At 31.2% G+C, this 13516-nt stretch overlaps 1 protein-coding gene across 1 annotated transcript; it reads right to left on the bottom strand.

Moving 5' to 3' along the window:
- Positions 1 to 316: 316 nt before the first annotated feature.
- On the bottom strand, positions 317 to 4908 carry LOC125810498 (probable glycerol-3-phosphate dehydrogenase [NAD(+)] 1, cytosolic). The gene is made up of 5 exons (XM_049489971.1): positions 3809 to 4908; positions 2077 to 2298; positions 1251 to 1498; positions 754 to 893; positions 317 to 663 (listed from the first exon to the last, which is right to left on the bottom strand). The coding sequence occupies exons 1-5, from the start codon at positions 4470 to 4472 to the stop codon at positions 543 to 545; spliced, it is 1395 nt and encodes a 464-aa protein (XP_049345928.1). The 5' UTR covers positions 4473 to 4908; the 3' UTR covers positions 317 to 542.
- Positions 4909 to 13516: the final 8608 nt, after the last annotated feature.

Raw genomic sequence — 13516 nt, 5'->3', positions numbered from 1 at the left:
TTGTTAAGAGGATAGTGAAAGTTAGGTGATTTATTTTATTATACAGAATTGACTCGATAACTATCTACACTTTGATTATATGTTCGCTAATCATCTATGCAATTAACCTGTAAGTTCAGTTTCTATTTTTAATATTGTAGAAAGTAAACATTATACAGTTAAAAATGTTTTAAACAGGATTTCAATTTTTGAGTTGAAGAGAAATTGATCCAATTTTGGAATGACTAATGTCCCAGAACTACTTCTTTGACATATTGATTGTTGGAAGTAGCTGGAAAATGTCCCTTGAAGAGCTTGAAAAAAGCAAAAAAGGAAGTGTTTTAAAGCAATAAATAAAGTGAAAGATTGAATAAATGGAAGAAACATGATACAACATCAATTCTCATGCTACAAAGATATCAGGTCCATTTGTCTAAGACCATATTACAAAATTGACTGAACATACAACACCTAATTTCAGAAGCAACTTCACTGCCAAAGCAACAACTTGAATGGTCGAATAGTACATGATGCTGGTGTGCTAAGAGGTTCCTTCATCAAAGCTACTGCCCAAGTAATGAAGGTCTATAGATGGCATGACTTTGTGCAATCTCAATACGATCACGTGGATCATTCATAGTTTCATCTCTCAAGGCCTGAAGAATCGCCTCTGATGAAACCTCCCTGTAGTTTCAATGCAACAACACTCGGATTACTTATAAAAGAACTGCAAACATAAGGTTGGGGGGAAAGCAGGGCTAGAATCTCATGTACCTCATTATTAGTATTTTGTACAATGTCTTCAATAAAGGACAAAGTTCAACAGGAGCTACATGTTTGTTTTCATCAGGATGAAAAACATTTAAACTGGACTGACTAAGTAGCTCATAGAAGGCTTTTACTGCTGAAACTCCCTGCACAAATTGATACAGGTGTTAGCATTCACACATGATTCCACATACTCATTAACTCTCTTGCTGTTCTAGTTCAGAACGATATCCTCCGTGAACTAAACCAGAAACGATATATTCACATGGTATGCAGCTCAAGTTTTGTTATGTTATAGAGAGAGCAATTTCAAGGTGCATGTCGGATCCTCAAAAACCTATCAACATGATTTCAAATCAATGTCCAAACACTCCCCTAATAATTTACACATCAACTCCTATTAATATGCAACAGAAGTTAAGAAGAGTAAATTATCATTAGAAATCTATTTACAGCTACATGTTCATAGCTTGTCAATGTGTGCTAAGTATTCTAGAATGTACCTGTATCATCCCCTTTCCCTTGATGCTGTCACCCATTTCAAGGTTTATTTCCCCTTTGGCCAACTTTTGGCCATACCACGCATTACGACCTTTCAACAGGGTCACATATGTATCAGCCAGGAGTGGACCTGCAAGCTTCTCGGGTCCTTCAGCCAGGAGATGTGTAATGAAGATCATCTCAGATGTACAATGTGCAAAGTATACTGACTTGCTTGTGGCACTTTCATTAGTAAGAGCTGCTACCATACCTATAGAGTAGGAAATAGTGTCAATGTGTGGTTTCAAATGTACCTAAGCAGAGTCTAACACCTAATGTAAATCTCTCAATTATGGTGTTTCAATAAAGATCAAATTATTACATCATACTGCCATAACCAGGGACATAGAGCATTTGTAATGATATTCATGATTTCATGCAGGATATTGCTGTATAGAAAAAGTCTCAGCCACATTGTGGACGCCCTGACATCCTTAATATATTTACTAATGAGAATTCTCAGGGAATTACTCTGATTTCAGATCTGGTTCTTAACTTCCCCGAGACTCTGAAATGTTCATGTGAGTTGGAATTTGACTAAAGATGTCACAATGCTTAAACTGTGGGAAGCTGCAATTTATCACCACAACAATGCTGAAAGCTCCCAATCTCCAAAAAAAAAAGGAAGTAAACAAACAGTGATAGTGGAAATAAGGAGATGATCTTAGTGCGCACTCAGTCTAGGCTGGAGACAACTCGATAAGCCAATTCTAAGAAATCTATGCACTATAAAGTTTTTAACAGATAATAAGTAAAGTAAAACATTGCACCAGAAAGAGAAGATTGTACCAGCTCCAATGGCGTATACATTCTTTAGACCACCCATGACCTCATGAGTTACCAGGTCACCATTGTCCCATACGATAAAATGTGGCTGCCTCAAAAATCTCGCTAGTGCTTTCCGCCATTTCTCAGCTCCACATATCCGGGCATTGGCGTATTCTCTGTTGTAAATCTCTGATGCAATATTAGGTCCACCAAGATACAAGATATTTTCTACTGGAACTCCAGCTGCAAAAAATAGGTGTTACGTGAGCAATAAGTAACACTAATAAAGAACTTAAAGATCACATATTTTTGAAGTTCAAATTCAACCATATACGCCATAGGCTTGTCGCTTTAGCTATCAATAGTACAGAATGGTTGAAGAACCAACGTGGCTTGATCAGGTGCAAATAATAATTTTTCATATCTGAAGACTTCAAAATACAATTATATACACACACAGGAAGTAAAGTGAAATTAATATATTTCAACATTAAATCTAACTGGACATTAACAAGAGAAAATAACACAATCAAACAAAGCCCACAATTGGGGTCTAGGGGAGAAGACTACACAATCATTGCGAAAAATGGGAAAATGTGCATACAAGTACTTACATGTGATCTAAAAAGTAGTTAGAGCAGAATCTAAACCTTCAAAACACCTCCATTAGGATCATATATATACCCCATACAGATCTTGACTAAGAAATAATTATATCTGCTATTTAGGCTGAACTAAAGGCATGAAGCATGCTTATGTTCCTAAATTTTTTTATAGTGACATCTCATTCAATCAGCTAAGAAGAGTTAAGTGTAATGAGCAAAATAAAGGTCAAGAAATCATTTTATTCTATTTTCCATAAGCAAGAGACATATTTGAGGGCCAGTGACATACAGTTTGCAACTCGGTAATAATGGACCTGCCCCTCTACCCTTCTCCACTTAACTATCTGCTTTTGTCTGTGACAAAGATTGAACTCGTGTCATGTGCCTGACCCACACATCACCTGCTGCACTCTTATCACTAGACTAAAATTCTGGAGGCATAAAAGTCAAGAAACTTAACAAAAGGTTATACTAAGCAACTATTATTAAGCATCTGTTCTTTTTTTCCCAAAAGGTATTGCTGAAAGGCAAACTGCTCATAATGCTTGCAGTACTTAGCAAAGTCACTTGAAAGAATCTTTTTATCCCAAATATAAAAAAACATAACAGACATCCCATATTACTCATTCTGCTGCCACATAAGGATGAACAGTTTTTCTTTGACTATTTACAATTATGACCATGACAACTATATTGAAATCTGATGCTGCCTCTTGTCCCCTCTATACTGGCTGTGACGTAGAAGTAAATTAACTGAGAAAAATGTTTTCTAACTAAGTTTGTTGCAAGCTATAAGTTCAAGTTTTATATCAGAAACAAACGTGTTGAATTCTTTTCAAGTCTCTAAAGATCCATTTATCAAATGCTCCTAGGAACAGTCATATATTTCACTAACTCCAATTAAAATATGATCTATCAGGAAGTAGAAGAGGCAAGATTGCCCTCGTTGCAAACAGGAAAAAGAAAGACATTCTTCCATTTAACCATGTCAGCTCCCAAGTATTCAACTTAAAAACCATGATAGAATTGAGTCAGCTGCAGTAACTTTCACAACAACAAAGTTATTTACTGAATAAATAACGCAATGGAAATGTAAAGTACAAGTCTGGAAGAATAACTCAACAGTATGGGAAAAAAAAGTCTCTTACTTGCTTTGTTAATCATTTGTGTTGGGGTAACAATGCGCGGTTCAGGCCCTAGTTCAGCCTCTATGCCCTTTGCCAAAGATATAATGACTGGAACAGTAATTCGTTCCTTCCAATACCGACTAATTTCTTGAAATACATCCCTGGTTTCTGTTGATGGCAAACCATTAATGACAATATCAGCATCCCACACAGCCTCCTGCAAATTAGTGACTACTTTTAACGGGCAAAGTGGCGTGTCAATCATATTCGAACAAAAGCCATCTTTCAAAATCTCATCAGCATGTAGTGTCCTATCACCTAATCTTGCCTCAACATACTTCAAGTATGCACACCGTCTTATCAACCTCCTCAACACATCCTCCCTTGAATTGATCACCTCAAATAAATGCTCTGCAGTAGCTTTATCAACATCTCTTCCAGCTCTCCTCCATATTCTAATCTGCACCTTCTCTCGAAGATTACCATACGCATCCTGCAACATTGCTACAAAAACACTACCCCATGCTCCTGCTCCAACACCCACAATTCTCAATGGATCACCATCTGCTTTACCAAAAATTCGACGCAGCTCATCAACCTTCTCCTCCACAGAAGAACCATTAGTACTTTGAATCAACCCATTCGGGTAAGCATGACTTGTTACTACTTCCTCAGATCCAACCATCTTATTTTCTATCAAATTTCAAACTATTCCCAATACACCAACAACTCAATCTGTCAATCAATTGCAAATACACAAACTTAAACTCTTCTCAACCTTTAAAAGCAAAATGCATAAACAAGAAGCTGTAATGTTCCACCAATTTCGCCAATATGAGATTTCACATACAAGATCTAACACTCCTCTGCAATTGGATCAACCCCTAATTTCGTAATTATATCAAAATACCCAAAATGAAGAAAAGCATACAGCTTTATACGTGGGTTTCAAGAAAATGGAGACAACCTTATCAAAATCAAATCTTTGGCACTTATGACACAATTGTGTGTTACTGAAGCATTCAAGAACTACAACAAAACTAATAAATGGACGATTTTTTTCACATGGGTTTCATCTGAAAACATAGATAATTACAGCTAGATGGATATCAGAGTAAAAAAAACAAAAAAAAAAAAACTTCGAAACCTCCGTCACACTTCAGGTAAACAACCCCAAAGTTGTTATAGTGGAAAAGAAGGCGGCAACAGGTATTGGGGTTTGAAGTTTGTAGTATATAAATAAATGTTCAACCAAAACCGATCCAGATGAAGAAGCTAGCTAGCTCACGCAATTCAAGAAATGAGTTGGCAAATTTTTCTTTTGACAAATGTGAAAAATATGGATTTGGAAAGGAGGCTAGTCAATAATAATAGTAGTAAGTAATTATGCAATTTTCTGTTCATTTTCTTGCCGGATGAGGTCACAGTCTTTGGCTAAATTGCGGCCCTTTGCCCACTACTTGTTTTCTTACTTTTCAACCACCTTGGAAAAGTTCTCATAATTTGGTGAATTTTTTCGGCAGGAAAATAAGTTACCACAAAATTAGGTATGTTTGGGATTAATTGTATTATTTTTATTTTCTAATAAATGACTGGTTTGTTGTAGTAAAGTACTAATATGTTTTGCTTATTTTCTAAGAATAAGTTATTTATTTATAAAAGGAAAAATGGTCAAAAAATCGAATCGATCGATAAATTGAATTAGAAAAAGATTGGGTTAATGGTTATTTAGTGGTTTTATTAAAAAAATTATCGGGTTATCGGTTCAATATTGATTTTTTAATATTGAGTTATTGAGTTAATATTGAGTTATTGAGTTAACCGATAACCCATTAAAAATTACTATTTAAATTTTTAGTTTTATATATATATAAATATCAAACAAAAAATATTATTAATATAATCATTATATTAGACTATAACAATAAGGACTCTAGACAATTAAAACTACTTAACTCTACTCTCTCCATGTACTTTTAGGTTTTACTTTTTAGTATTACTTTAGTCTTTAGGTTCACAACGTCAAAACCTAAAGAATTAAGAATGGCGGTGGTTAGGATTGTTAGGCAATGGCTAGGGTTGTGAATTGTAAGTATTTGCTATACTTCAACAAAAAAAAAGTCATATATTTGTTTTGAAAGCATTTTCTTATTGGTTAAATCGAAAACTAAATCGTTAAAGACCAAAAATTGATAACAGATATCTTATCGATTTGGTTATCGGTTTAGCATATTTAAAAATTGAAAAACTGATAAAGCGAACCGATAATACGTAAAATCAAACCGAACCGACCGATACACACCCCTATCTTAACCTATGTGAAATGAACAAAAATGTCATTTGTTTATTCTTTTATAAAAAATGACCTTGCCGTCAATAATTTAGTCCAAAAATGCCCTTATTATTATTTAATGCGTCAAAAATACCACTTTAAAAAATTAGCAAATGTTTAGCCTACTTCAATTCAGAAAAAAAAATAAAAATTAAATAATTTCTTAAATTTATTATAAAATTTTTTTATCGTTTATAAATAAAAATTAATAATGGATATACTATGATCTTATTTATATGACATGTATTATCCCTTGAAAGGGTACATGAAATAATTCTATTTTAATTGATAAAATGAGATTAAGAAGAAAAAAATTATGTCCTACATTTTTATTTGTTAAAGTAATTTTAAAAGAAAGAAAACAAGAATAAGGTTCTTTAATAATATTTTAATTAGGAAGAAGATGTATTTAAAAAGAAAAGAAATAATATATTTATTCGGAAAAGGGCTTTTTTGACCCGTTTAGTAACTATAGGTGCATTTCTGGACCAAATAATTGACTGCATGGGCATTTTTGAACGAAAATATTGACAATAAGGGCATTTTTGAGCCAAACTATAAACGGAGGGCATTTTTTTCATTTCACATAGTTTAAGGACATTATTGACTCTTTTCCTTTTAAAAAAAATATCTTTTGTAAGTGTAAAAAATATGGAAAATGATGTGTAAAAAAAGTTTGAGGGATATTATTGTCATTTAATTATTGTTTAGCCAAGATAGAGATAACTTATCTGTACTAATTATTAATTATTCGATAAATTATCTCAAACTTTGTAAACAAACGAGTAAAGGGTACTAAAAATATATTTCAAGATTATCTTCTTCATTCATTAGGGTGATTCGATTCGGGGATAACGTTTTGAAGAAATGATATAGCTAGGATTATACTTCTATTGAAATTAGTAATTGCTGAATTATTTAGTAGTAGCTGCGTTTTATCGAATTAAAATTGGGATATGCTGAGTGTAATCTATAATGTGTGTTTGGTTAATAAATATTGGATATTCTTTTTTATTTCTAATTTTAATCTTTGATGTCAGTGATGACTGTGAAAAGAGCATTTGGGGATGATATTGTCATTTTGATAAGTTTATAGTATTATTATTCCACATTAACAAGTAATATCATAATTTATATAGATATTAGTTAATATCAATAACAGTAATATTATATTATAAGATGTGACTAAGGGGTCGTTTGGTAGGCCGCAGTAACTCGATGAAGATTCAGTGAATATGAGGCGTCCTTTCCGTGTACTATTATACTTTTTTTTTATTAAACATACGTTTATATTATAATTTAAAGCTATATTTATTCATCGATCTTTGCGATACACATCTACTCGTCTACATTTTATGTGTTAGTTGAACACTTTTAAAACTTTCAAAATGATCATTAGATACCTCTGAAGGTTCTGTGTCACTTCAGCATATGTGTCCACAACAGACAATAAGAACAAGTTGGAGTGTTTAGTTATTAGTTGAGACTTGAAATCAAATTAAAGTGTTTAGACATGTACTCAAAGTTGGAAAGTTTTCTTGTCATCTATGATCAAATTTGAATGTCTATTTATGTATTATGTCTAACAACAAATCTAACAAAATCATTTAATACTCTTTATATATATATATATATATATATATATATATATATATATATATATATATATATATATATATTTGTTTGTGTTCAGTCATATGTGTATGAATGCAAAAACATATTGAAAAAAGTACATACTTTAATCTGAAAATTATTTAATATATACTAAATATTCGTGTTCAGTCATAATACATAAATATGCTCTTTAATTTGGCCTTAACTTACATTTATACTCTGCAACTTTAAGTGTACACAAGTAGACATTTAAATTTGTATAAAATGGACAAGTAAACACACACGTCCTACGTGACATCTAACGTGAAGATTTGCATCCTACATGGTGTCCTATGTGTATTATGTTACGTAGGACTCATGTGTCTACCTGTTCAACTTTAAACACGCTTAAGTGTCTACTTGTACACACCCAAAATTGGAGGACATAAATATGAAATAAGACCAAATTAAGGCACATTTATGTATTATGCCGAAAAAAACGAATAGATGTTTGGTAATGGACCTAATATTGGAGTATTTTGGGCTTTCTCTTCAATTGTTACAAGTTGGACCACCAAAAGTGGGTTAAGCCCAAGAAACTTCTAGTTGGTTATAACATCATGAATGCCAATTATCTTTAGTTCACTCAAATTCCTTTGAGCTTTTTGTGTCCATATTATTTAGGGCAAATTACAGAAATCACATACTTTTAAGGCAAAATTATAATTTATCCCTTAAAAGTTTATAATTACAGAAATCCCTCAAACGGATACAATAATATAAGCGCTGATACATTAATCTGATGCGCGAGATACAATAATATAAGCACTGCTACATTAATCTGATGCGTGAGATACAATTATATAAGCGCTGATACATGCACGATATACAATAATATAAGCATTGATACATTAATTTGATGCGCGAGATACAATAATATAAGCGTTGATACACTAATCTGATGCGCAAAAATGAGGGATTTTGGAGATTTGTAAAACTTATAGGGAATAATGGTAATAAGTAAACTAAAAGGTGAGATTTTTTTAATTTTTCCTATTATGTATGTAATTATATGTCAAATTACCCAATCTGAAACAAACAAAAAGTGTATGATTTCTCAACAACATCATAAACAATACATTCGAGCAATTAAAAATAACGATGACTCTCATTAGTGGTGGCAAATGGGCGGGTTGGGTCAAATTTGGGCGGGTTGAAAATGGGTCAACATAAAATGGGTAATAATTCAACCTGCCCATATTTGATATGGGTAAAAATGAATTGGGTAAAATACTAGTTTATCCATATTATATCCATATTTTCATGAGTAAATAGTACTCTACTTAAGAATTCAACATGGAGAAATAATTTTAGTTTTTTTTTAGATGAAAAATGTTGAAAATGCTTCATTTAGTTTTATTGTATCATAAAAGTCAAAAAAAAAATAATCCTAACTTTTGAATATAAAATAAATTTATGTAATAACAAGGGGAAAATATTTTTAATTTCAAAGCAAATGAATAGTTGCATTTTAGGACTAAAACATGCTTAATGCACTTTAAGGCTTAAGCAATGACAATACTAATAGAGTGCATGATTTGCTTATTTTACACTAATATTTATTATCCAATATAAAATTAAACAAATATAAAAATATAATTATAATTAACAAAAGAAATGTGCATTTCAAATATATATTTTTGGAGGGCCAAAGACTTCACCTTTTCAATTATAAAGAAAAATAATTAGTTCTTTAGAAGAATATAAAAAGGAAGAGAAGTTACAATTTTTCTTAGTGATATCATGAATTTTGAGTGAATAAAAGTTAGAAGCTTAACTCGTTTCGCTAATTCATATTTTACCCATGTAAAAAGTCACTCATCCAACCCATTAAAATATGGGCGGGTTACCAAAATATGGGCTCATTTTGCCGGCACTAACTAGCATATACCATGTCATTGTTTTTCTTGTACTCATTGGCACAAAGACGAATCTAGAATTTCTAAAGTATAAGCGCACCACTTAAAAGACTTCACATTAAATCAAGTACATCATTCAATTCCTTTGTTGCATGATGCCAACAAATAGTATTAGATCAATTCTAGAAAAATATGTAAATAAAACACTTAGATTGGCGAAGAGATCATAGATTCACGTGCTCCATAATTTCAGAGCAAATTCATCCCTAGGCACCCTGATATATATGACTAGAAGTGTTAATGACTCATTTGGTACAAGGGATAATATGAATACTTAATTTCCAGATTAATTTTAGGTTGAATTTATATACCATGTTTGATTGAGATAAATTATGAGATAACTTATCTCAAAATTAATCATCCTGAGATTGTAGTATTATTTTTATCTCACATTAAAAGTGGAATAACAATCCCAGAATAACAGGGAGTAATTACACTCTACAATTCACAGGTAGAGACTGTGAATTGCTGGTAAATTACATGGTGTAATTACTAGTTGATTACTTTTTATTTTTTTTATTTTTATTTCTATTTTTATTTTTTTTGTTTTAATTTCTTTTACTTCTATTATTTTAAGTTCTTTTTTTATTTTTATTATTCTAAAAATTTGTAAAAGTTTATTTTTTATTTTATATTATTATATTTCATTTTCTTCTTGTTCTCAACCTTACTTTACGTATTTCTATGCAATTTTTTTATATTATCTATTTTTTTTATGCCATGCTTATTTTCTCATTAGCATAATTTTATAAGTATTCTAATTTTTAAATTAAAATAGAATTTATTGTTAAGTAAGGATATAGACTTACGTTTTCTTTATTAAGAAAAAAATAAAAATAAATCATATTTATGCATTCTATGTTGAAATTTGTTATAATAGTATTATGTTAATTTTTTGTTTTGAATTTATAACTTATGTTATACCGCCCGGGTCGAGGCTTCCACTCCGTCCTAAGACGGATCAAAGAAGAGTGGGGAACCTCTCGCAGGTTTTTGGAATTCGACATCAGGAAGTGTTTTCACACCATCGACCGACATCGACTCATCCCAATCTTTAAGGAAGAGATCAATGATCCCAAGTTCTTTTACCCCATTCATAAAGTTTTTTCCGATTTTCAGTTTCATTTGTTTTAGTAATATTGAATTCACATTGCACGTCATTTTTTAATTAGACTTGATAGATTATATTTTTGTCAAACATTTAATAATTTATGACATTTTATTTATATATTAATCTTTTTTATCAAACATTCATTTCACGATGTTCGTAGAAACTTCCTACTTTTAGTTTTTACGATCAATTCAATTAAAATATATTAATTTGAAAAAATATAAATCAATTATTTTTTCATAATATTAGTTAAAGAAAATATGTTTATTAATTAATATATTTTTAAAAAATAATATATATCTTAAATATTTAAGTTAATGTCATTTATAACTTATCTTATTTGTCTAGTATAAATTTTAAATAATTAATTTTTTATTTTTAACAAACAGAACATGTGTAATTACACTGTGGCATCTAAGCAGAACATGTGTAATTACAGTGCAATTACACTGTGGCAACCAAACAAGTCAGTGCAATTACTACTCTAGTAATTACACCAATTTCAATTACGAGGTGGCTTTCCAAAGAGACCCTTAAAGTTTCAAGTTCAAATTTTAGGTTTTTGAACTCAGTTGATAAAAATCTTAGATCTGCTGTCACTAAGAGTGATTGGAATCTTGATTGGATGTAAATTGTAAGAGTCAGTTTTGTCATAATGGTGTCCGTTCATATATTCCTTACTGTATTTTCCTTTTATGGGGCAGTCTGAATTCTGGTTTAAAGTTGCAACACTTTTTCAAACTTCTTCACATGCATTTCAATGGCTACCTTTCATGCCACCGGCCCATTCATGCAAATATCGTGTCTTCTCATTCCATACCACAAATCCATGGAAAGATCGTATCTTCTCATTCCATACCACAAATCCATGGAAAGATCGTATCTTCTCATTCCATATATACCACAAATCCATGGAAAGAGATTTTGACGGACCCTTCACATTAATTATCAACAACAACTACTACGGAATATGCATTTGGTATTAGTGACGGAGTCAGGATTTTCAATAGGGGTTTAAAATCTGAAGAAGTAAACACACAAATTAGTCAAAGGGGTTCAACATCTATTATATATATCTAAAAAATAATTTTAACTATATATATAGAGAGAGTAATATTTTTTGCCGAAGGAGATTCAGACGAACCTCTTCAGAACATGCCGGCTCCGCCCCTGTTTGGTATGGATGAAAACATTTTTCTTTGTTTGGTTGGTAAGAATATTTTCATAAACAATTTTTAAAAAAAATTAGAACAATTATTTTTCTAATAGAAGTAGAGGAAACAAAGTTTTATAGGTAAGCTTATGGTCTCCTCTCTATAAATTAACGTCCCCCAACCCCCATATCTTGATCATGCCACCCCCACTCCTCAACCTTATAATATTTTGCTAGCTTACATACACTACTAAACATTCATTATTCTCCCATTGAATTTTTTCATTGAAAAATGTTTAGTGGTTAATTATATTCCTACAGATATTTTGATAGAAAAATTAAGAAAAAAAAAATAATACATAGTGTTTTCATACGGAAAAATTAGGAAGCTTTTCAGTATTTTAGCATCATGCATTTTTCCTGTGCTTTAGAAAATCACGTTTTATAGCATAAATTTTTCATTAATTATGACGGAAAACCTATGTTTCTAATAGTGATATAAATGCTCTTGAGATGTTTCCTTTTTAGTTATTTATCAAATACTAAAAAATAAGTAAAGAATTCACTTATTTTAGGTAAAACATTTTCCTTCGTATCAAACACAACCTTAAATTTCAATTCCAAACAAGTTAGAATTTAGTTATATGGTCGTTTTTAATCTTATCTAATAACATTATATGGTATTAAGAGTTCATTTTTATAACCATTGAATTTGTTCAATCATGTTCATCACTATATACTAGTCAACACTGTTTTTTGGATGGCGCCCAATTTGCGAATATCTGATTTTACTATTTAACAGGGTATACACTGGATCTGGATGGAATATTCCAGAGGAATGGAACTACTATCTGCTCAAGATTGCATATACGGCTTCATATCAGTAAAGGCTTCATATGGTCGATCTCAATTTATTTAGACTAAGGAAATTCAACCGTCTATATATATATAGTCAAAAAGGTTCATTTTTTTCTTGTTTGTATCGTTCGCCTAAGGGGATCCAATTGAACCCCCTTACGAAGAACTAGCAATGCCTTGTCAATGAGGATTGATAAGTGTGAGTATCCCATCTTGTTTGATATTGAGGTGTGGTTGTTGTTGTTATCATATATAAATCAAACTCTGGCTTCATTGACCCTAAGAATTTTTTATATACTTGAGTATTATACAACAAAGATTGTGATCTTATTTCAGAAGATTCTAATTTCTAACTAATTTTTGAAAAATCAGTTAAAGCTTTGGTACGTTCTGATCAGAACAAAAGTCTTTATGCTTTATTATAACCATTCCTTTTTAGTTGAACAAGGGGAATATTACTGTTCGTAAACAGAACCTTGCATTATTATGAAACTATTTGAGATAATTAAATGTCAACATGGTTGCAACACTTGAGGCTAGTTTGACCATTTTATTTGAAGCCGAAGTTTTGTTTGGACATATAATTGAATTTTTAATGTTGTATTGTTTGCTCATAAATACATAATAACTCATAAGTTGTGAAAACTATCAAAATTGTACCAATTCTTTATACAATCTTACCAAATAAATAAAAGTTCATAAC

This window comes from Solanum verrucosum, unplaced genomic scaffold (genome assembly GCF_900185275.1).
Source record: "Solanum verrucosum unplaced genomic scaffold, falcon-dt-bn FXZP01000118.1, whole genome shotgun sequence".
Classification (NCBI taxonomy): Eukaryota; Viridiplantae; Streptophyta; class Magnoliopsida; order Solanales; family Solanaceae; genus Solanum; species Solanum verrucosum.
This window is presented reverse-complemented; position numbering and strand designations above follow the sequence as displayed.